Raw genomic sequence first — 23,855 nt, 5'->3', positions numbered from 1 at the left:
CATCTCCTAGTATTTTTATTGTTCCTCAGATAACCAGATAGGACAAAGCTTCCCTCCGTTTTACTTAAAAAACGTCCTCTCCGCCTATGGTTGCCCTCAGGAGCACTTCCTTCCCGCTGGAAACGAAGCCCCGTCGATGGGCCCTTCTCATCCGAGGTTACATCATTCAGGTAACTTAACAGGAAGAGGATACCGCCTTTAGCTGTCATCCACACGAACGTGGTCGCCCCGCTAGGAGGGTGAACACTGACGTGTGTTTTTTTTTCTTCTTAGAAACAAAAACCATTCACTTATCAATCCAAACTACGGCATTGCATCTACAACATTCACGGCATGAACTAATCGTACAAGTCACCACCTGGAGGAAACGACAGACGGACGTGGTGCGATGGGCCTACGGGGCACTCGGAGTCACACGGCGGGGCGCACACCTGTCCGCCCCGCACACGCCGGCCACCGCTCGGCGGGACGAGACTCGGGGCCACGGCTACTTGGAGTCTCGGCACAGTTAATCTAAGACACAACACACGGTCGAGGGACAGCAGTGGTGGTGGGATGCGGGTGACACTAGCCTAGGGCGCCCCTCCGAGGCCGAGCGGGGCCGGGCGGGGGGTCTCAGGGAGACACGACACTATGTCCATCGAGCTGACCACGATCTACGGACAAGTCCATGCGAGCCTAACAGTGGGTTGTTCTCGGCGAGGATTGGCCAACAGTCATCGCCTTGCTTCTTTAGGACGTTCATTGACCAGGGCGGGGGACCAGGGAGCCCTGGACTGCAGTTCCAGCTGCAAATACGGGGACTTCCTCCCACGCCGGCTGCCCTCCGGCTGGGGCTGGAGACACACGGCGGCAACGCCACCCCGCGACGCCGGAGTCCACGTCGCTGATGATGTCTCAAAGTTAGCACTGTTCGTCTGGCTCGGACTGCTCCGGCAGCTGCGTCGCAGGCGTTTCCACGTGGGCGAGGACGCGGCCCCGTGGGACTACAGCTCGTCAGCCCGCACGACGTGGAAGAGGGTGACGTTGTAGAGGACCTGGTGGCCGTTGTTCCAGGCGTACAGGGCGCGGTCCTTGGGGTTGTAGTCCAGCATGGAGATGTGGGAGTACCTGTTCTGGAAGGGGATGTCGATGTACTCGTAGGTGGAGGCGTTGGTCTGGTAGGCGTAGTGCACCTTGGTGCCCCCCGAGTAGCCGTTGGTGACGTAGAGGGTCCCGCAGATGATGAAGGCCTCGCCGGCGCTGCGCTTGGGGTAGCTGGTGTTCCAGGTCTGCAGCACCTGCAGGGAGACGGGGTCCAGCTTGCTGACCACGATGTTGCCGGCGTTCTGGTTGGTGGCGTAGACGGCCCACAGCCCGTTCTCGTCCACCATGAGGTCGATGTCCGAGTGGCCGCCCCAGGCGTAGTGGTACATGTTGTTGTAGCCGGCGTAGTCCAGGCTGCGCGTCTTGAGGATGGTCTCCGTCTTCAGGTCGAACCTGATGACGATGTGACTCTGGAACTTGTTGAAGTAGATGGAGCCGTTGTAGACCACCTGCCCCGTGCCGGACCAGGGGTGCGGGAGGCGGTGGGACGTGAAGTTGTCTGTGGTCATGAAGTCCAGCATCGACTTGTACTCGCGGACAAAGCGGTTGTTGTGGTAGCCGTCCATGTACCAGACCTGCGGGGAGAGCGGAGCCGTCAGCGCTTCAGAGGGAGGGGCCCCGCCCGGGCAGGCGCTGGAAGGGCCAGGGGACACTGAGACTGAGCAGGGCCGTGTCCTCCTGCAAACCCGCCTTTCCTCAGGGGACGGGATTGTCTCCTCACCAGAGGAGGAAGCCTCCCATCTGGACAAAGGCTGGGTGGGGACACCGTGCCGACGGGAGTGGGAGCTGACAGCCCAGCACCCACTGGCCCACAGCCACCCCCACAGGCCCCCAAATAGAGCATCTCTTTGGGGTGCCCCCAGGCTGTGGGTGAGCGGGCACGGCTGGTTGCTCACTGCTCTCCCTGGCGAGGGCACACAGCTGGTGTGCAAGGTATGTGGGGGGTGGGCACTCCACCAGCGGGTGACACCGCCGTCCAGCAGGATGCTGCTGCCAAGGGCACGGCTGCCTGCACCCGGATGAGGACAAGCGCCCAGCACCGGGCAGTCTGCATGCATGACCATTAGCAAGGCTGCCCGGAAGGGACAACGCCCCCACACCCAAGGGGGCGTGAGCGTCAGGCCTCCCCTGTCAGCCAGGCGGTCACAGTGGGCGGTCTGGCGGGCAGACCCTCATTAACTTGGCATTTGGGGAACCTTCGAGGGTAGCCCCTCCTTGTCACGCCCAGTCTGGGGGTGCCTCTCCCCAAGGAGCGTGGGTTCCAGAGGCTCTGATCGTCCAAACCAACCATGAGGCCCACGTCCGGGGCCACAGAGGAAGGGGCTCCGACAATCGCTTAGGTGCCGGCTGACTCGAAAGCTGTCTAGACCTTGTACAAAACGCTTTAGACACTTTCAACCAATGTGGGAGCAAATTAGAAGGCAGTGCAGCCAGTCAGAGGGAAGCCTGGGCTGAAGCCGCCCCGGCGCGTCTGCCGGGCAGTGAGACGGCCGCCTCCTCCGCCGGGGGCTCTGGCTGCAGCAGAGGTTAGGGCGTGGGGGCTTCCACACGCCGAGGTACATGTGCGGTAAAACGGAAAAAAATCCTGTAACCTTGTTCCCGAGACGCCGTTCAGACGCTCAGAGACAGATGTGCTTTTTGTGTTTTAACGCGATTTGTAAAAAAAACCGTCTCGTGAGGCTTTTACTGTCTTTAGCCTCCCTCAGACCAGCCCCAGCGATGGGGGTCACGGGGCAGAACGGGGCAGGTGCGGTGCTGGGGGTGTCGGGGGTGCGCGGTGCTGTGCGGGCCTCCCCGACATGCTCCACTTGGTCGCCTCCTGGACGGGGGCTCACTGCTTCTTTCAAGACCCAGCTCGCGTGGCACCCCCTCTGCATCCTGTCGGGAAGGAACGGTCTCGCCCGCAGCGGGAGGAATGTGTTCCCACGTCTGGCTCCCCACCAGTGGGCCTTCGATGGTGCAGACCCTGCTGGGGCTGCTGGGAAGCTGCTTAAAGGGAGCCCTCAGCCGACCGACCGGGCGAGAGGGGAGGTGGGGGGCAGTCCTCGCCAGAGACTTCACTGGGGAGTGAGGGTTGAAAAGGGGGCCCCAACACTGTCCCTGCTCGCACAGAGAAAAGACCGAAGGGGCACTCGTGTGCACCGAGCGGTGCGGACTCTGGGCTGCCCTCCGGCCACACCGCACGGCGTGCCTGCGGATTTCGGTAATTTAACCTTCCGGAGCGGGGATTCCGTAGGAAACGTATAAAATACCTGGGTGACTCTGACACTGTGTAAATGATCGGGAAGGACTTTAAAACACTCAGCTAAGCTCACTGTTGTCTGTGAAATGGTTGTGTTTCAGCGACGAGAGCGCCTCCTCCGAAGCACGGCTTCCTGGGGGCCAGAGGCTCCCTTTCTGACGCCGGACGTGTGACGTGAGTGGGCCTGGGACTTCCGCGGTGGAAGCAGGCCAGTGGGAGGCCCGGCGGACGCCGGACCCTGGAAGGGTCCATAGTCAGATCGGGGATCCCCCCGGGGGAGCGGCACAGCCTGGGGGCACGAGAGCCTGGCTTCTGGCGTCTGGGTGCCATCGGGACCACGTGGGCCTGCCACCGCTGAGGGATGGCCACTTCTGGGCAGGGTGGAGGACCCAGGAGCCCCGCACACTGCCCAGCACACAGCTGGTGCTCAATAAATGAGCTAACCTGGTTCTAACAGTTCAGCACAGAGGCAGGGGACCGAAAAGCCCCTTCGAGGACTCCCCCACTGGGGTCCCACAGCAACTCCCCCCCGCCCCGTTTGGCCACACCCCCGTTACCTCGCCTCCTGCCCCGTGGCTGCCTTCATGGAAGCCAATATCGATTCTTTCTTTTCTGAAGCCAATTATTGGTCTCCTGTGTGTGTGTGTGTGTGTGTGTGCGCGTGTGCGCGTGTGATCAAAATTGGATGGAAGCATGGAAAAGATCAAAACAAAACAAAACAGCGCTCTTCCAGATCGATGGCGGGGCCTGGGGACAGGCCCCTTAGCAGCTGTGAGGTGGAGGCCGCGGTGCTGCGCTCACAGCCTGGGACAGGGCTGCCAACTGCCCAAAGGCTCGGAGCCGGCCCGCAGGTCCCCGGCCAGCGAGCTGGGTCCCTCCCTCTCCCCATGCAGTTGGCTCCCACCAGGGAGGCCTCCCCCTCCCGCCTCCCACCACCAGGGCCCCCTTTCCTGGAGGGGGATCAAGTCATCGGGCAGAAGAGGGACAGGTGCTTTCCTAAGGCATCCATCACCGACCGCCTCGAAGGCCTCGCCCGCCTGCATCCTCACTGCCCAGGAGCCCTGCTGCTCGCTGTCTGAGAAAGCACAGTCGGACGGACGCTCACCGCAGCAGAGGAGGCTGACACGGAAGTGGGGACCGAGGGTGCACGGGCGGCGTGAGGCTGGGGTGAAACACTCCAGACCGGGGCTCGTCCTCGGCGGCACGCACCAAGGGCACAAATCCCGATGGGCCTTCTGTGTTTCTGGGGGATGTGTGTGGTGGGGAGAGGGCAGTGGGAGGGGACGGACTCAGCAGACTCAGCTCAGAATGGCTAATAAGACCATTGATCGGCCCTTCCGGAGAGCTCGGGCGAGTCACGTGACGCTGCTCGCCCTGGGTTTCCTCGTTAGCACAGCAGAGCCCGCTCCGACCCCCTGGATGGAGGGTGGCTGTGGGACCCAGGAGAGGCATGCGGCCCACTGAGGGCTGGGCGCACGCGAGCTGCCTCGCGGGCCCCGACGTGTTTCTTCCAGGATAAACACAGAACGTGCCCCACCAGGCCCACGGGACTGCGCCCAGGGCCTGCTGACATCGTCTGGCCATCACGCCTGTATTGCTGTCGTCACCACCCACAGCTGCGGCCAGAGCTCGCTGTAGGGGAACCCGGGCCAGACGTGGGGTTTTCCAGGTGGGACGCGGATGAAACCGAAGACCAGCCGGGGTAATAATTGGCCAATTAAACTGTTAATTGGTAGTTAATGCGTAATTAATCGGCCAATTGAATTGTTAGAAAACTTCCAAGCACCAGCTAGCTGTCACGATTCAGAAAACAAAACAAGCACAAATTTCACCCCGAAATACCCCAGCCCGGTTGTCTCTGGGGTTTGCCGCCCGTCGCCAGCGGCTCCCGGTCTCTGCTGGCAAACGCGGGCCGAGCTCTGAGAGGAGGCTGGGGGCCTGCTAGGGGTGGTGGGAGCTGGGGCCTCTTCCCCCGGAGTTGTCTGATAAAGAGCCTCACAGAAAGCCCGACATCGTCCCCGGGAGGAGAGGGTGTCCCAGAGGGTGGTGCCACCCCCGTTCTAACTAGAAGCCACCACTTCCTTCTAAAGGATGCGGGTGGGGCAGGGGGAGGCACCGAGATCAGAAAACTCAAGATCCATTCCCGTAAGAATTCTCCAGACGAGGCTCAGAGGCGCTCGAACTGCTAAGCGGCTTTTCCCACCCGCCCGGGGGAGCAGCTGTGTTTTTTTAAGGGTTTATTAAGCGGCTGGCTAGGAAAGGCCCCGGACTGCTGACAGTCCCCGTGGGGGCCGGCGGCCAGGCTGTGGACCAGCGAGGGCGCGAAGCCCCAAGCTCCTGTCCTCCGAGAACCAGAGCCCTGGGCGTGCAGAGCCGCCCTCCGGCGAAATGCTCCCAAAGGATGCTGCGGTGACGGGTGTGGTCCCCGCCCGGCGGCCGAGCGCCACCCAGCCAGCCAGCCAGCCTGCCCGCTGCCCCGCACACCCACAAGGGACGCCAGCAACAGAGCCAGGCCCCCCAACTCCGATCAAGGCAGACGTGCCTCTGGGCTCCTTTTTTTCTGAGTTTTACCCGGGGGAAACGTCTGCGAAAAAAAGAACGGGGCTTTCTTCCTAAATCAAAAAAGAACACGAGTTTCCATCAGCCATGAAAGGAAAGGCAAACGAAACACAAATGAGAAGTCATTAAGACGAGGTGCGGGGGCAGGGCTGCGCGCTGGGGAGGTTTCAGCCCAGCGGCAGCCTCTGGGTGACCGGGACAGAGCCGCACCTGGGGAGGGGCGCCCCAAGCTCCCCCCATCCGTCGCTGCCACCGTCGTCCTCGCGTGGAACCCGCTGCCCCGCCTGCCGTCTGTGACTTGGGTTCGGGCAGGGACCTCAGCAAGGGACCTGGGACAGACCTCTGGGGGCACCAAGCTTCGCTCGTCTGCAGCCTCCCCAGCTCGACCCAGACGATCCCACACCAGGCCCGGCAAAGGGGCACTTACCCTGTTATCGCCTTCTGGGGCCAGGGGGTCCGTCATCCAGGACCCGAACCTCGAGCCGGAGGTCTTGACGGTCACCGGGTCACTTATGCCAGTCAGCTTGCCACAGGCTGGAAGACAGGGCACAGCCCAGGGCAGTGAGCGCCCTGGTCCAACCCAGCGCCTGCCTTGCTCTTCCCGAGACACCCCCAGCCCCAAGCAGAGAGCAAGGGGCCAGGCAGCAGCGCGAGGGAAGGGCCTCCCGGGCCTGGGGGCGGGGGGGCCGGAGCTGCACCTCCGGGGAAGGGGGCAGTCAGCCTCCCCAAGACTCAGTTTCCTCCTCTGGGAAGTGGGGGCAGCGGCAGCTGGACCTCCTAAAGCTGCTGGGTGAGAGAGGCCACCCTGGACACAAGGCGTGTGAGGCTGGACTCGTCTCAAGCAGCGACTCCGGGACTGGCGCCCTCCACGGCGCGGGGCTCAGCGCCCTGTGCCCCTCCAGCAGCTAGAGCCAGGCTGGGAGGAAGGCCGCCTTCCCACGCGAGGCCCTGTGAGCTTCCCCGCAGGGTGAGGACCCCCTTCTGCCCGGAGGAGGAGCCCAGGGGCTGGAGGCTGGGGTTTAAGAGCGGGGAGCGTGGGTGGGGACGCCAGCGCCCTCCCATCTCACAGGCGGAGGCTGGGACACACCGGGGCCGCACTGCCACTCAGGCAGGGCTGAAGTGGGGGCCCACCCTCCCGACTCAGCCCGGCGCCCTTCCCACAGCCCCGTGGGCCCCCCAGGCTGCCCCCGCCGGCCAGGGGCGGCCAGAGAGTCAAGCAGGAACCCCCTCCTGCCACCTGGACGCCAGCCTGCGTGCACAGCGCCCGCAGCCTTCCGGAATAGATAACCCCAGCCGGCCTCAGAGGGGCAGTGCTCCCGCGCCCGGGAGCCGACCCGCCCCTCGGGCAGGAAGCGGGCGCTGCTTGGAGGGCAGGTCTCTGCGACGACCCCCCCGCCCCGGGCCAGGCCGGCTCTGCCAGACTGCCCCGCGTGAGCGTCTGTGCACGGGCGGCTGTGAAGTTCAGGGGAGAGTGCTGGTGACAGCCCGGGGACCGTGACTTGGACAGGAAAATCCCGTGGAGCACCGCCGGCCAGGCCCGGGAGGGCCACGCCCGCCTCTCCAGCCTCCTCCAGCTCCAAGAGGGGCAAGTCAACGCATCAGCATCACTGAACGAGCCCAGGGAGGGACCCTCAACCCGGCCCTGCCCAGCGCCTGGCGCTGCCGCGCTGTGGTGGTGGGAGAGCCCGCATCTGGGCAATGCGGGGCTCTGGGCAGGGACTAGGAGCCGGCTGTAAGCAGAAGAAATGTGGCTTTACACCCAGATTCTCATCAAGTCACGCTGCCCCGCTCCCCGGGCTGCTGCCTCTGGCCCACATTTGAAAAAAACAAACAAAAAACAAAAACAAAGCCACCACTACTTTTAGGGTCCCATCCCTTCCCCGTGTGTCTGGCTTGTTCCCCTCTCAGAAGGAGTTACGCACTTTCCCACCTAAATCCCGTCCCCTCCCGGCCTGAGGCCTGAGGCTCCCCAGCAGCCCGTGTGCGGCCCCTGTGGAGCGCACGTCTGCCCGCCCCGCCCCGCCCACAGCGCCCCCAGCCCGTGAGGCGCGACAGACACAAGCGGGACCGGACGTTGCGTCCAGGGCGGCTGGCGTCTACTGCGACTGGAAGGAAGCAAACGCAAGTGGGCTTCTGGGAATCTCATGGGAACGCGGCTGCCCACGGGAGCCCCGGACCGCGCTTTCATCCCACGGCGGCCCTGGGGCTTCCGGGTGGGGTTCCCTGAGGGTCCCGTCGGGAGGGGGCCCCTCACAGCACTCTCATTGTTCCTATGACCCCGGGGAGGGGCCTCTGGGCTGCCCCTGGGGGACAGCAGGCCCTCCGAACTGGATGGGAACTGGGGGGTGCTATTAGGGGCCATCTCGCACCAGCAACAGCCCTCTCCCTGCCGCCGGGAGGCCAGCGCCCACTAAGATGGCCCAGTGTCCCGTGCAGGGCCTCCCCGCCGCTGAGGTCCTTTGGCCGCCTGGAAGGACAAGCCCAAAGGTGCCATGGCCCCAAGGGTGTCAAGGTCCGGGGCTGGGTGGGACCCCTGCTGGTCTGCATCGCCGACACATCTCCCAGTGGGACGCCCGCTCTCGCCAACGCCCTAACCCAGCCGGCAGCGTCCACACCCGACCTGCGATGAGCGCCCCCCACGGAGACAGACGCAGAAGGTGCAGGTGGCGGGTGGACGCCCGCGGCTCTTCTGCCTCCACACCTTCGCTCAGGCCAACCCCTCACCGGGGCGCCGTCCCCACCCCGCGCCCGCCTGCCCGCCTGCCTTCTGTGCCTGGACCCACACTCATGTCTCTGCAGAGCCCCCTCCCTTCTGAACGGCACGCACCCTGGCACCCTGCCTCCCTGCCTCAGGCTGGGCCCTCAGCCCCGGGGTGGACGGGCGTCTGGCTCTCACCGCCCCAGGCGGGACGCCGCGGCACTCGCTCATCACCTGCACCCCCACCCCACCAACACGGCTTGGCCTGGGGAGCGGCCCAAAGGCATAAACGGACAAACGGGCGGATGACTCCTCTCTCAGGTCCTGAGAGGCGAAGTCATCCATCTCTCGGAAAACCCTGCTTGGCTTCGCATCCTGGTGGAGGGGTTGGGGTGGGGGGACAGGCTGCCTCTGCGCAGCACGGCCTAGATGGAGGGCTGCCTTATCTGCACAGGGGCCTCACGTCTGAGGTGGCCGTGGGGGGTTAAGCAGTTAACGGGGGGAGCCTTAGCAGGATGCCCGAAGCAGAGGAAGTGCCGGCAAGGCCAGCAGCCACCAGCAGCACCGGGCACTCGCCCTGAGACTGTCCAGGCCAGGGGCTGCGCTGGACGGTCCCACTGCGTCCAGGAGAAGGACACCAGTCTGCGGGCGGGGGTGGGGGAGTCTGCAGCGGTCTCCCACTCCCTCCCCTGCCCGAGGGGCTAAGCCCGCCCTCCCCCGGCCCTTGGAGGGAGCCCTAAAACCACGGGTTAGAGCCGGCAGAGGAGGCCCAGCTGGCCCGGGAGCCCCCCGTCAACCTCCCGGCTGCGGGCTCAGCTCTCCGCTGGGGCTGAAGGCTGCCCGCCCTGCCTGAGTCAGGGAGCTATTTTTGGTTCTCTGTCCAGACTGGTTCTGCCAAGACCTCGGGAACTGACAGGGTCTGAAAAAGCCCCGAGGCAGAGCCGCGAGGCGGAGTCTTGGCACATTCAGTTCGGGAGAGTGTCCCTCTCTTGTCACGAGCGCTCAGGATTTGTGTCCAGGGAAGGGAGGGGAGGGCAGAGGCCAGCAGGTGCCCAGCAGAGGAGGCTGGGCTCCCGCACAGCTCAGCCAGCTGGAAGGGCCTGAGCCCGGCAGCCTGGGGTGGGTCTCGGGGGGCCGCCCGCCGAGCTGGGAGCGTGGACGAAGCAGGGTCCCTGCGGCTGAAGTCACCTGCCTCTTGCTGTTCCTAGAAGGAGGCCACATCTGAATGACAGCCCAGGTGATCTCCCAAAGGGGCCTGGAGTGACATGCCCACCGAGCACGCAGGCCAGAGACCAGACTGAGGGGGCTGAGTGCCCCACAGCAGGCGGACTGGTCCTGGGACTGCCTGGCCTCTGGGCGCATCTCCCTTGGCCCCAGCTTTTGCCCCTTAAAGACTAGGGACAGTTAAGCCGGAAGAGTTTGCAAAGCTGGCAACTTAGACAGACTAACGTCCCTGCAGACAAAGTGACCCGGTGGGCAGCAGCCTCCCTGCACACAGGCCGCACGACCAGGCCCAGGCCGGTCGGAGACCTCTCGCCATGCGAAACCCCGAGCACTACCGGGAAGGAACCCGGAGGGCCTGCCTGATGCCTGCCGGGACCCCCCGAGGCCGTGCTGTGAGCAGCACTTGGACTTGGGTTCCCTGCCTCCCTGCTGTTCTATGGGTCCCCTGCAGACGGAGATTGAGGCACCCTAAACTTCTCTCTCCATCCTGAATGCAAAACCCGCGTGTGCCAAGTCATCCACTACCCTTGGAAGCAGCTCACTCACCAGCTCCATCCAAGGCCCGGGGCGGAGGTAAGGGCCCCTCTCTCTGCTGCACTGACCCTTCCTGTGGAGGCCGTGAGAACCGGGGTCCCAGGACGGTCCAACCCGGGGAAGCCCTGAAATGAGGGGGCTTCCCACGTCTTACAGACAAGAAAGCTGAGGCCTGACACTGACAGGCGTGTGCCGTGCCCAGCCAGGCGGCCTGGCCGAGCGGGGTTTTGTGCTGATCTTAAGTCTCTGGTGTAGGGGCCGGGCCGTGCTCTGCAGGCTCTCCGTGGGGTGACGGTGAAAGCTCAGGGGGACGGGGTCGCCGGGCAGCTCTGCTTCTCCCTCTCTCGGGAGCAGAGGAGCTGCGGAAGAGCCACGAGGACCTGCCTCCCGAGAGGACGCCCGGAGAGACAGCCCAGAGCCCGGTTCTAGAGCTCGGAGTTTCAGGTTCCAGTTCTGGCCGCCAGGAAAAAACACACAATCCCGTGGAGAGAGGGCTTCTGAAACGGAAGCAGGGAGCCAGCAGGACCAGCCATCCGTTTTTTTCTCCCCGAGTGTGCTCTGGGGTCAGGAATCTCAGCAACATGGATTTGGGGACAAGGAGGGAACGGATCACGGCTCCTCTGGGGAGCTGTGGAGGGACGCTCCCTGTCCTCACACCAGGGGGCAACCAGACGCTGCTCCCTAGACCAAGGCCTCTACCAGCCGGCCTCGGACCCGGGGGCGGGGCGGGGGCAGGGTGGTGGGGGGAAGAGCCCGCTGCCCCCAGAATCTGCCGCCCCTTCAGACGTCCCCCCCCCAGCCCCGCCCCGGCGCACGCGCTGGCCTCCCCGTTTCCCGCTCATCCGCGACTCCCCGCGAGGAGACTGCTGCTAAGACGGCAGCATTTGCACGGCCAAAATAAAGACTAAGCCAGGTGGCCACAGGACGACAGCTGGGTCTTTGTCACTGAGCTTGAACGGACACCTAGGAAAAGGGAGGAACAGTGGCAGCTAAATCCCCCTACCGACCGGCGGGCCGGCCGACCCACCCACCCGCCTACCATCCGCCTGCTGGCCTCCCTCCCTGCCTCCCTAGCCTGGCTGTCTCTCCATCTACCAATCACACCTGCCTATCTTTCCCTACTACCCACCTGCCTACGTGTCCGGCCACCTCCTACTCTGCACCGGGCAGTGCACAGCCCATGATGTGAGTAGTGTCTGTGGACTTGCACAGGGACCCCTATACCTTCCTTTTACAGATGAAGAGGTGGCTGAAATGCGAAGTGGTCAGTGTCTCGGGAGAGCCACATGGCCAGCGAGTGCCACTTAACTACGTTAGGACACTGCCTCCCCCAGGCCGGGGCTTCTCTGTATGACATCCGCCCCAATCACCACTGGTTACAGACAGATCCCGCCCACGGCCCCTGCAGACTCAGCGGGTCCATCTATAGGTCAAGGTCTTTCTGAAGAAGGAATTAAGCTCAGAGGTGAAACCCCACACTTAGTCCAAAAATAGGCCAAGTTTGGACGGGGAGGCCGGGCGACCGGGAGGGGCGGCAGCCTCTCGGAAAGGCCCTTAGCTTGTCATCAGCTGTAACCCCTCACTCTGAATTTCCGTCTTGCTCCCTGAGCATTGGGAAATGTGCAGGTTTAATCTTGGCTTCTCGCTAGTCTACATGGTCTGTCTACCAGGGAGGGGAAAGGCTGCTGTGGGGAAGTAAGTAGCAAAGGAACTCCCCTCCCTGGATTTCTCAGAGGCCGAGACACCCGGCGGGAGTGGCTGGAGGGTCTGGGGAGCTGAGGGGGGACCAGGGCCCTCCTGAGCAGAAGCCCAAAGACAGTGCCCAAGGAGGGTGGTCACACAGCAGCCCACCGTCGCGGATAAGCCCGAGAACCAGGACCATTCTGAGCGCTCCCCCTGACTGCCGGACTGTCCAGATGGGAAGGGCTGGTGGAGACCGCCTGGCCCAGACCCCTCCGGGACAGCCCCAGGTCACCCAGCCCCGGACACACCAGGACTTGGGCGCCGTGACCGCGTGTGACAGACCACGGCGGACAGCCCCTCACGTGACGCAGCCAGCGTGTACACGTCACAGCGGGTCCGCTCTCACACGCCCGCCGCTGTCCTCTCCGGGCTGGGAGCTTCAAAGCTTACGCCTTTACTAGGGCACCTGGAACAGCACTAGAAATAACCCAGACCCGGGAACCTGCTGAAGCAGAAGGGCCGGCCGACTCCAGCTCCCTGCCCTTTGAGCGTTCTCCCTTCCACTGAACAGCACTGGGATTCTTTTAGAGGTGTTTGTTCTTCGGGGGTGTTTTAAGTTTATAATAAGGCATTTGTAGTGTGTGTGTGTCTGGGGGCAGACAAAAAGGGGACGAAGTTATTGTTCACTTCAGTGGGCATTTCGCAAAGGATTGTTCCTTCTCAGGGAGAGAGGGGGCAAAAAAAAGTACAAAAAAGGGGGGATGAAGGGAGAACATCAGGCAAAGCCTAAGGAAACGTCTTCATCAAACAGCATTACCCGAAAAGCTACCCTAAGTTGCTCTGAAAAGTGTCCAATGTGAAAACGAACCACCTTCGTGTCAGGAAACAGCTGGGGAGCAGGGCCGGCAAATCTTTCCTAAGGAAAACTAAAAATGGAATCGGGATTTAAAATGGGCGATTTAAAAGTGGACTCAGACGCTGGCACGCCGAGGTTTCTTAAAGCAGCTAAAAGGAAAGCTGGTAAGTCGAGTGGGTATCAGCCAGGAGTAAGGCTCCAGCGGCGCCAGGAGCTGTCAGCCCTCGTCCCACCCCTTCCAGGCGCCAGGAGGGACTCCCTTCCCGCCGTGAGTGGCAAGCCTTCCACGGCGATGTGGTCGAATTTTCTGCCTGATCGGGTACCTCAGGGAGGTCCCTCGGCCCGCGCTCCCAAGCTGGGGGGAATCTGAGATGTGTGCTTCCAGCCCTAAGAAACTTGTGTCTTAAACAGTCACCCCAGCACACGTCCACACACGCACACACACGCACATCTTCAGATGGTGCGTGACGTCTGACGTCACCCTGTCTTCCCAGGGGGCAGCGTGGCGGGCCCGTGAGCCGGCCTGGGCGCTCCTGCTGCCTCTCGGGGTAGCCGGGCCGGGAGCCCGCGGGCACTGTCCGCTTCAGCACCACTCCCTAAGCCTGTGCGAGCTGGGCGGGGCGGCGGGCGGGGCGGCGCCGCGCCCCGCAGGGTTCTGGGCCTACCTAGTTTTTGCATGCATGCACGCAGCCTTTCTTCAAGATTGGACACTCTGCTCTGAAGTTCATCGTAGTCATAGGCGCCAATTTCCTCTTGCAGCTCGTTAAGCACTGACGTCAGATTCTGGGCCTCCTCTTTAAACTGCAATACCAATTTGGCATCGGCCTTGTACTCTTCCAACACAGGGATCAAAGGCCTAAGTTCATCCATTTTCGCTTTTATTGCCTGCAAGGTTAAAATAAGCTGGGTTCAGTGCGATGCGTGCAGAAACTTGTACCTCCCTGCCTTGGCCTGGCTTCTCCCTGGGCGAGGGAAAATGTGCACACTCCTGCTGTATTTATAGGTTTATTTATTCTGGTCCAGAGGAGTTAGAAGAGCATATTAAACAGTCTTCAGAACACCAACATATTTGGGAAAGGTCTTTATTGTCAGTTTAGAATGCAACATCTTAAGGTTACATGCGTTAAGTCACATACACAAAGTTTCTTTTTTTTCTTTTTTGTTTTTGTTTTTTGTTTTCAAAAAATGCATTGACAAGGGTTCAGACTATTCATGAAATGCATCTACAGTCGCATGCAGGAGAGATCCTGGTTGTGCTCAGGCTCCTTAGGGACATGGTGCTAAGTACTGGGAAGTGATAGTAAAAATGCAGGGCGCAAAAAAGCTCTCTGGCCTCTGTCAGGGTTACATGGGAGTGGACTGCTTCTTCAGTCATTGCAGCATTGAAAAAACTCTTTTAAGTTAGCCCTGCAAGCAAGAAAACGAACACTGTTGAGGTAGCTCACTAACCTGCCTTCAACAGATAGCTACTGACAGACAGAGATTTTCACGGTCACTTAAAAAAAAATCACACTGCAAGGCTCGAGTTAATCCAGACAAACTGCTTGAACAGGTACTCAGATGCCCTGACAGCAATTTCTGCTGAACGTGTTTAGTCAGCTAAAGGGAGGTCAAAGCAAAGGCCGCGTTCCTTCCTCCGGAGCCACAGGCCCAGATCGGGGAGCTGGGACAGGGGCCTGTGTGGACGGTGCTTGCCAAGGCGAGCTAGCCCCAAACTACTGAACACACCCCTGTCCTCGGAGGAATCTAAGTCCACCCCAGGGAAGGGGGTGCTGGCCTTCCGAGGAGAGACACGAGCTCTTTTCGGTTGGGCAGGTCAGAATCTCTTCTCGAGATAACTCGTGGTGCATGTCAGAAGCAAGGACATGCCCACCTGCGTCCACCAGGAGCCATCTCTCCTCCCCAGGATCAGCCGGCTTTTATTTTATTTATGAGACAGATTTATAACTTCATTAGCTGGCCGTTTCGTCTATAGAATGTATCGCTTTTAAAAGCGAATTAGGTCTTGCCTCGTGCAGGGAGCACATCAAAGGAAAACATTAGCATAAAAAGGACGGGAAGACAGAGCATCAGCGTTTCCTGGTCCAGGGGCTGTGGAATCTGACCCGCTCATTTACATCTGGGCTGGGTTTCTAATTAACATGCATGTATACCTTAATTAAGGTGCATATAATTTGTCAATTTAGTCATTTCGAAGCTGAGTAAACTCCAGGTGTCTATATACATATTCGTACATATGTATATATGGCGTTAGGTCAAGCCAGCTCCAGAGTTAGGTGGAGAAAAGGCACACTTGCTGGGAAGATGGAAGGGTGTTGGTGTCTCTCCCCCCGGCACACGTACAGTGCGCCTCGTCACAGCTAAATTAGGTCAGATGTGAAGAGCTGCCCAGAGCGAGCCCTGCTCAGCAATGGCTCTAATCAATTACGCTAATCCTGGGCTAATGTGATTCACCTGCAGCAGCTGTGGCTCGCCAAGGACCAACCACGTCCCTTCCCCGCTGACCCGGGACTTGGCTGGAGAAGCCGGGCCCTGGGACCCTGGCCTCGGAAGCTAATGGGCGTGAAAGCCGCATTTCAACTTTGCCCCTTTCGAGGTAAATTTCGCCAAACCAGGGCGACGGCAGGCGGCCTCTCTGTTCCTAAGGACAGCTGCCTTTGGCGAGGCAAAGAGCGGTGCTTACTGAGCTCCTCCCCACCCCCAAATTATCGCTATTCTGGAGGGAGAGGGGGAACGTGAAGGGAAACACACCCGGTCCCAGGAGAGGGGGAAGGAGGGGAGAGGAGAAGGGAGAGGAAAAGGGGGAGAAAGAGGAAGAGGAGGAAGGGGAGGGAGGAGGAGGTGAGGAAGAAGGCAGATGGGGGAAGGAGGAGGGAGAGGGAGAGGAGGGGTGGAGGGAAGAGGATGGGGGAGGGAGGGGGAGGGGAGGAGGGGGAGGAGGATGAGGAGGGAGGAGGAGGGGGAGGAGGGGGAGGCAGGAGGAGAGGAGTGGGGGAGGGAGGAGGAAAGGAGTGGGGGAGGGAGGAGGAGGGGGAGGGAGGAGGAGGGGAGTAGGGAAGGGAGGAGGAGGGGAGGAGGAGGGGAGGAGGGAAGGGAGGAGGAGGGGAGGAGGAGGGGGAGGAGGGAGGGGAGGAGGAGTGAGGAGGGGAGGAGGAGGGAGGAGGGGAGGAGGAGGGAGGAGGGGGAGGAGGGAGAGGGCGGAGGGGGAGGGGGAGGGAGGGGGAGGGGTGGGGAGGGAGGAGGGGCAGCACACATACCTTGAACTGCCTTGCCAGGTGTTGCTTATGACTTTCCTCCACCTGTTTGAACTTGGACTCCAGTCCTTTCATCTGGTTCTCCATCTTCTCCACGTACTGCAAGTCTCTCTGAGTCCGCCTGTCCAGGACCTCTATGGATTGAGACATGTTTTGCACCTGTCAAAAAGGCAACGGGTTCAAGAAAGGAGCTGCAGCAGGTGCCCAAAATCTTATTTGCCTCCTAATACGCAAAAGCGACCACGGACGGCCAGCCCACTGGGAGCGGAAGCAGCCCGCGCGTGATTTACTAGTTAATCATCCAGCAGAGCAAACTGGTTGGGTCAGCGCTTCCTCTGCCGTCTCCAGGACGTGCTCTTACAACCAGGGGTGCAGGAGCCTCCGGTTCCTCACCGGTCACAGCTCCAGGCATGTGGCTTTGGGTGATTTTTTTCTTTTTTGGGGAGAGATGATTGTTTCTAGTCTTTTTATTCTGCAGGATGAAATCAGCCAGGCAGGCATAAACACCAACGAAGACGAACAGTGTCGCTGGGCTTCCCCCAGCTCCTCTGTCCCCCTAGACCTCACTGGCTGTCTTCCTGGGAAGGCTGCCTGTGTAAGCGCAGTGCGCGGGAAGCAGGGACCGGGCTCCCTGATTTGGCATCTTGCACGCCATCCATCACGCCCCACAGTATCATAGGCAGATGACTGCTCTGCAAACGTGTACGTTCAGAACACAGAGTCAGGAATCAATCACCCAGCAAATGAAAAATCGCTGTTTTACATCTTCACGGGCAGATGTGAATTGAGTCTAGCCTCAAGATGGAACTTTAATATTCAACAGGATTCCAGAGAGCTTAAAAGAAAAACAGTTTCAGTGCAGCCACCTGCCAGCGCGTTTTATTTTCAGGAAACTGACTGGCGCTTCCGAGCAAATGGGCTCGGGGCTGTGGGGAGGCGCGGCGGGGCTCAGGGTCGCCGCAGCATGGTTTGGGTCATTTTTGCAGAAAATAATCCAATCACTAGGGGAACGATGCTTGCATTGCACGACTCTTCATTTCTGACTTTTTGCTGGATTTGAAAATACCCCCCTTTTAGGAACAAAATCACTTGGGTCCCAGTCTTCGCTTTGCCTGGTCAGTAAAAGAGGAGATGGCGGTGTGGCGTGTTCCTCTTACAGCACATCCTCCACCCCCGCAAATAAAACAGTCAGAGAGAGCGTGACCAAAGGCTCTCGGTGGGAGAAACCGGGTACTGCTCACCTCAACACTGAACAACGCCTGGACTTTATGGCTCGTTATTTGAAAGTCACGCACGGATTCGGTTTAAACATTCAGGCTTGTAAGATACAGCATGTGCTGACTTGGACTCCTCCTGCTCTGTTCCCTTCAGCTGTTTTCCGGGAAAATGAAATATATTTGCTTCGCTACCTCGAGTCTCCCTGTCCCCACTCAACTGTTGGCCCCACCACTTTGAAGAACTGCAGACTTCTTTGAGAAAAGTTGTCTTTCCTTTATCCTTCCAGGCCCAGCCCAAATGCCACCTCCTCCAGGGAGGCTTCCCTGATGAGCCAAGCCAGAAGGGGCTGGGCACCTCTTGGAAACACCATCATCTTGTTGGCACAATGCTTGCACACACCCGTCTCTACGGCCTTCCTGGACCACACCTGTTGCCCATTGCAAGGCCCTCCACCTAAGGCCCAGCCTTACCGTGGGAGCTCAGTCAAGACCCCTACCGCCAGGGGGTACGATTCCTGAAATGACTGAGAACCCACCCGGCTGCGGACTCAGGTTTGCTGAGCGGAAGTTGCTGAACCCGCGTGGCTTCAGCCTTGTTTCTGATGGGGGCCACGCAAGGCGCGCTGGGCTGTTCATTCGCCAGAGAAGGAATGCTTTTAGCAAGTTAAAAAATTTCAAATTAAATTTTTTTAATTAAAAAAATGGTTTTTTTGGGGGGTGGAGGAGTAATTAGGCTGAGTTGTTAAATAGAGGCACTAGTGATTGAACCCAGGACCTCATCCATGCTAAGCACGCCCTCTACCGCTGAGCGCTACCCTCCCCCTTGACTTGAATCTTAAATTCAGAAAACAAATCTTAAAGATGCCAAGCAGCTCAGTGACCTTAAAACACAATACACGCCTTCCTACGGTCCTTCCCACGGGGTGCAGGCTTCCCTTTCTGGCCAATCACAAAGCAGATCACGGAGCCCCGGGGGCTGGGGGCAGTCACTCCCTGATCACAGTCTAGAACCTTCTCCTCTGCACGCGTCCTGTCTCCTACCTGTAGGACGTGCCCCTGAGAGGCCAGCTGAGGAGCTCAAGGTCACACAGTGCCAGATGCACAGGCCAACCCCCACCCCGGATGGCGGCAGGTGCTGGGGCGAGGGGCGGCAGCACACACACCGGGCCCAGAGGGGACGACTGCCCCCTCAAATCCACGGACTGCTTTCTTCGTTCCAGGCACATTCTATGCTGAGCCCCCCATCTTACTTATCCCCGGGAGGTGGGCACTACTTCAAGTCCCATTTCACACATAAAGGAGACCAAGGCTCAGAGAAGCTAAGAACCGGTCTCCTGCCACACAGCAGACAGCCACCACGCAGGGCCTGGACTGGCTCCGAAGCCTCCGCTCTCAAGCTCTGGGCTGAGTGCGTCTTCAGAGAGGACAGGGCCTGGGGTCCTCGCCTGCCCTTGGCGACCCAGGGCTCCTCAGGCCCAGCCCTTGGGGGCTATCGCGACACACTGGTGCCCGGCTCCTCCCAGGACTGCAGGTGGGCTAAAGTCAGGGCTTCTGGGCCTGGGACCCACGGCTCTGCCTTTGGAAGCTCCCGAGGTGGGTTTTCAGGGGACTCCAGGCAGGAAAAACCCGCACAACTGGGACCCCAGCCCCGGGGACAGAACAGGAGCTCAGAAGGTGCTGGGTGCACACCCACCTCAGCCCAGCTCTGCGCTCAGGCCAGAAAGGGGAAGAGGAGGCGGTGGAGGCGGGCTGAGGGGCGGGGGGGGGGGGCGAGCAGCCCCGCCCCTCCCGCGAGGCAGCAGCCAGCGGCTCCTGCCCTGGAAGCCCTCAGGGAACGCAGGGCCCACTAGGGTGTAAAACAGGGCTTTTCATTTTTAAGCAGTGATGCTGCGGTGCACACAGGCAGGAAGGGGCTCCAAGCCTGTGTTCCCAGGGGCTCACGGAGCTTTCTGGAACCCTCTGAGCGCCTCGTCCCAAGGACTTGGGAGCTGCTCCCACCTCCCAGGGGCCTGGCAGCCCCTCCAAGCACCACCGCCCTCCTCTACAATTCTGAATTATTAAAGGCCCAGTTAGACTTTGGTCTAGTTTGGTTTTGATAAATGTTTGTGGAATCTGCTCAACGTATCTTTCTTTAATTCTGATAAAGCGGTGTACCGGGGGCCTGCAGGTGGCGGAAGACAGAGCACACAGCTCCTGGGGGGGAGGGGGAGCCCGGCCGCCCCTGCTGCTCCTCGCCCCTCGCCCCTCCCCGGCCCCTCAGCTCTCAGCCGCCCTCTCCCTCCACAGCTGAAGAAACCGAATCCAAGAAAGGCGCCTGGTTACCGGGACCTGTGTGAGGGCTGCGGGGTGAGCTGGGCTCGAACTGAACCGGACCGAGCCTGGCCCGGAGACGTGGCCCTCTGCCGGCCGCCAGAACTCCCCGTGTGGCGTCATGGGGCTGTGTGTGCGCGCGTGGTGTGCAGGGGGTGTGTGTATGTTATGTGTATTTGTGTGTGGTGTGTGTGAGTGAGAGGCGTGCGTGGGGTGTAAGGTGTGTGTGTGACATTTGTGTGGTTGTGTGACGGACGTACATGTGCTGTGTGATGTGTGTGCTGTCTTCATGCAGGTGCGTCCGTCAGCGTTTGTGCGCGGTGTGTGGGAGGTGTGACCCCTCTCAGGGCGCGAAGGGTCCTGACACAACATGTGCGCTCTTCCTGGGGGAGGGTGCCGAGTGGAGCAGAAGGACCACCCATTCCTCCTTCTCCCCTGAGTGGCCCCCAGGGGACCTGACCCTCGAGGTACCTGAAACCCCAGGGTTCTTGGAGCAGGGCGTGCGGGGAGGCTGGGAGCGAACCAGGCGGGAGGCTGGCCCCAGGGCTGGGACGGGCTCCCCTGCTAGCCAGCTGTTTGGCTTGGGACGGTCAGTCCACCTCCCTGGACCCAGAGCCCCTCTTCTGAAAATGGGGTGAAAATCTCACCAGCTTCACCTGGTTCTTGTGAAGCTCGAGTGAATAAAGGATGCCAGATGCGTCTGTTACAAAGGCGACAGTTTCGTCTGCTTTTGCACCCAGAAGGCAGTCCCGGGGGGTGGGGGTGAACGCCTGGCCGGGCTGCCACCAGGGCAATCACTCACAAGGCGGGCAAAGACCAGGGGAGCTCCCCCAGGTGCTGCTCCGTGACAGCGCGGAGCCCTCTGGACCACAGACGTGGCAGGACTGGGAGACGGCGGTGGGGGGCGGAGCCCTGCGTGGCCCCTCGCTACACCCACGTGGCTCCTCAGTGGGGCTACTGGCCTCCTCCTGGGCCACCCTTGGGGAGTCTCCACCCATTCATTCACCCATCACTTCATTCACAAATATTCCCAGTGGGGACGTGCAAGGGAAGAGTGAGGCCTTGGAGCTGGGATGAACCCTGCAGGCTAGCCACGCCCTGCTGCCGGTGTGGGCACGGGCAGGCACGCATGCGCGCCTGCGCACGTGTGCGTGCACACACACACACACACACGCTGCACAGACTCACCTTTTCCAGCAGCTGCCTCAGCTGTTTTGTGCGGGCATCCCGTGAACACATAGTCTGCTGGGGGGCGACCACCGTGCAGATACACCTGCCCTCGCTGTCCTGGGCAGAGCTGTACACCTGCCAGCTCTCCTCAGGGTTGGTGGGCAGCACCTGGAGAGGCGGCAGGCGGAGGAGGGAGAGGGAGGGGGAAGTGAGACCATAAAGTAGCGCGTGACTATCCTCATCCACCCCCGGGGAAGGGCGGAAGGAAGTGGTCCAAGGACACGTGTCTACCCTGGGGAGGACGGGGTCCCCGGGAACACAGACCATCTCCCATCAGGAGCCCCAGGGCTGGAAGGCAGTCACACAGGTAGAGCTCTTTAAAAATTGTTTTCTAATCCAAGGGAGTTTTAAATTTAGGGGATGTTTGGAGTCTCGGCATCTGACCAAATTCACACGTTGGGTGGAAGGCAGGGTGACCAGAGGCTGCAGGCCGGCTGAGCAGCAAGCAGGACAGCAGGCGGCTGGCTGACTCACAGCGGGCACGTAATTGGGAAATCAGACCTCCTCCCGTAAGTGGGGGGGGGGTGCTGGCGCAGCCTCGCTTGGCTGCTCCCTGACGCTGGAGATGAAGGGCCCGCGGTAAGAGCCCGGAGCCAGCAGCCTGTTAGCCCAGAGCTGCAGCGACCCCAAGCCTGGGCCACATTCCCGCTGGCAGCCCGGCCGAGGCAGTCCCTGCCGGCGAGGATGCCGGGCTTCCAGCTCCACACAGGCTGCCACCCACGAGCCATTTGGAGGATGCCACCAAGTTGCTGGTGACATGTTGTGCCGGGGTCACACCCAACCTCAGTGCCGAGGTGTGCCCAAGGACCATCACGAAGCCAGAGCTGATGTGGCTGGTGTCACCTTGCAGCCCAGCTCAGGGGTCCCCACCGGCAGGGACGCGGGCAGGCACTACTGTCGGAAAACACTCCCCGAGCCCAGACCTGCAGCCTGCCCAGTCGCCTCAGGCCACCTCCCTGCTATTTTTAGCGTGGGGCGGGGAGGAGAAGCTGGGCGGAGGGAATCCATAGTAGATGCATTTCATTTCATTCATTTCTAACCCTGAGCTCAGGACCCACAGGCAGGAACAAAGTCATTAGGAAGAAAACGCTGCATGCAGTTCCCGAAAGAGCAGGTGAGGTGGACGGATGACGGCTCCGAGGGGTCGCCATGAGACCTCCTCCCGGGGCACTGCGCCCTTGACAGCCGAAAGGGAGCGGGAGAGGAGACGAGTGTCCTTCACCTCTCCTTTTGGCTTAGAAGGAGCGGGCCTGGGGCGCGCCCCTTCCTCCGCGCGCCGCCGCCGCCGCCGCCGCCGGCCGCTCCGGGGTGGTTCCTCTGCCCCCGCTCCAGCCACCGCCGAAGTCAGCCCTGCCCAGAGGCGGTCTGGGCCGCCGGCCCCCTCCCCCAAGGCGCCGAGAAGGGAGGAGAGGCGTTTCAGCGGCAGGGTGGGAGGGGGGCGCGGAAGGCGACGGGCAAGCCCAGCAGCTGTGGCCCCGGGGCCCCGCCCGGCCCCTCTGCACCCTCCGCCGGCGGGGGACCCACGGACCTCTGCACGGGGACGGGAGGCGAAAGGTGCCTCGGGACTCTGAGGGCAGGAGCCCCTCGGCTCCCCGCCCAGGCCCCACTCCGGCCGGTCCAGTCCGGCTTTTGCGAAGTAGGGCGCGCTCAGTCCCGAGCGCTGGCTGGACCCAGCCGGACTGGGGTCGGTCGCGTCTCCACCCCTCACTTGCGGAGTGACCTTGGACAAGTCCCCAAGACCCCTGCCTCAGTTTCCAAACCTTATCAACGGGGACTCATTAGTTGATTGAGGACTCCAAGCCTCTGAGTCCCTGAGCTGCTACCCCCGCCCCGCGAGGGGACCGGGCAAAGGCAGGAAGCGTCTCCCCGCGGGGGCCGCGACCGGAGGAGTGGCCGGCGCTAGGGGCGCGGGGAGCAGGGTCGCCACCGCAGCGCGCAGGAGCCGCCTCGGGTCCCCTGCGCGTGCCCTTGCCCCCGCGCCCTGCTCCCCGCGCGGCGCCCGCCCGGCCCGGGGCTGGGGACGGGGAGGGAGACGGGGAGGAGGCCCCGCCAGGGCGGGCAGCGGGCGCACTTACGCCGGTGCTGCGGTCGAGCGTCCCGCCGCTGGCCGCCGAGAGCTTGGTGGTGTTGAGGCCCACCAGCGAGGGCAGCGTCTGGGACATCCAGTTGGTGATCATGGCCATGGTGCTCAGCACAACCCCGATCTTGAGCAGCGGCACCGACATCGCGCCTCGAATGCCTCCTGCGCCCGCGCCGCGCCGGCGCCGGCTCCGCGCCCCGGGCAGCCTTCAGGCGGCGGGCACCGCGGCGGGCAGGGGCGCCCGGCCGTGTCCCCGCGCCCCCTCGGCCCGCCGCCGCCCGCCCGCCGCCGCCGCCCCGCGCGCCCTGGCCATGGCCGCGCCGCCTCGGGCGCCCGGGAGAGTGGCCGCCTCGCCGCTGCTCACCGTCCGCGGCTGTCCGCCCGCCCGCCCGCCCGCCACCCGCCGCCGGGAAGGGCCGCCGGCTCCGGTTCCTGCTCTGGCTCTGAGCGCCGCGCGGGCTGAGCGCGGGGGCCGCGGCCGGGAGGCGGGGACACGGCCGGGCGGCGGCCGACGCAATCTGCCCAAGAAATGGGTGGATTTTTCCTCTCCACTCCGGCTCCCCGCCGCCCCCTGGCTGCTGGCAGCGAGGTCTGCAGAGCCCTGTCGCCCAGGAGTTGGGAGGGGGTGATCCCGGAGGAAAGAGACCGCTGCCCCCTTGCAAGTCATCGAAATCTGCCTGCCGCCAGGCCTTGGCACAGGGGCTGGCGGCTGCCCTCCCACCCTCCAGGCCTTCGGCGAGCAAGGCCCAGTCAGCCCTGAGACCCCCCAGGGCTCGCTCTGCCTCCCTGCAGGGGACTTGCTTTGTGGTGGCTCCAGGCTCCTGCCAGCCCCACAGACCCTGAAACCCAGCCCGGAGGGCGAGCTCCTGGCCCGCTCCCAAA

The 23,855-nt window shown here is 62.0% G+C and overlaps 1 protein-coding gene across 1 annotated transcript; it reads right to left on the bottom strand.

The window, feature by feature from the left end:
* OLFM1 (olfactomedin 1) lies at positions 1-23,411 on the bottom strand. The gene is made up of 6 exons (XM_072960521.1): positions 22,969-23,411; positions 20,852-21,001; positions 16,140-16,295; positions 13,548-13,767; positions 6,315-6,421; positions 1-1,661 (listed from the first exon to the last, which is right to left on the bottom strand). The coding sequence occupies exons 1-6, from the start codon at positions 23,116-23,118 to the stop codon at positions 987-989; spliced, it is 1,458 nt and encodes a 485-aa protein (XP_072816622.1). The 5' UTR covers positions 23,119-23,411; the 3' UTR covers positions 1-986.
* Positions 23,412-23,855: the final 444 nt, after the last annotated feature.

Source organism: Vicugna pacos, chromosome 4, assembly GCF_048564905.1.
Source record: "Vicugna pacos chromosome 4, VicPac4, whole genome shotgun sequence".
Taxonomy (NCBI): domain Eukaryota; kingdom Metazoa; phylum Chordata; class Mammalia; order Artiodactyla; family Camelidae; genus Vicugna; species Vicugna pacos.
This window is presented reverse-complemented; position numbering and strand designations above follow the sequence as displayed.

Excerpts from the sequence above, each read along its gene's own strand:
- OLFM1 (XM_072960521.1), bottom strand. The coding sequence starts at position 23,118 with ATGTCGGTGCCGCTGCTCAAGATCGGGGTTGTGCTGAGCACCATGGCC. Across the intron at positions 16,296-20,851 it reads TGAGGCAGCTGCTGGAAAAG|GTGCAAAACATGTCTCAATC; the intron begins GTGAGTCTGTGC and ends CCTTTTTGACAG. Across the intron at positions 6,422-13,547 it reads TGCATGCATGCAAAAACTAG|CCTGTGGCAAGCTGACTGGC; the intron begins GTAGGCCCAGAA and ends CCTGTCTTCCAG.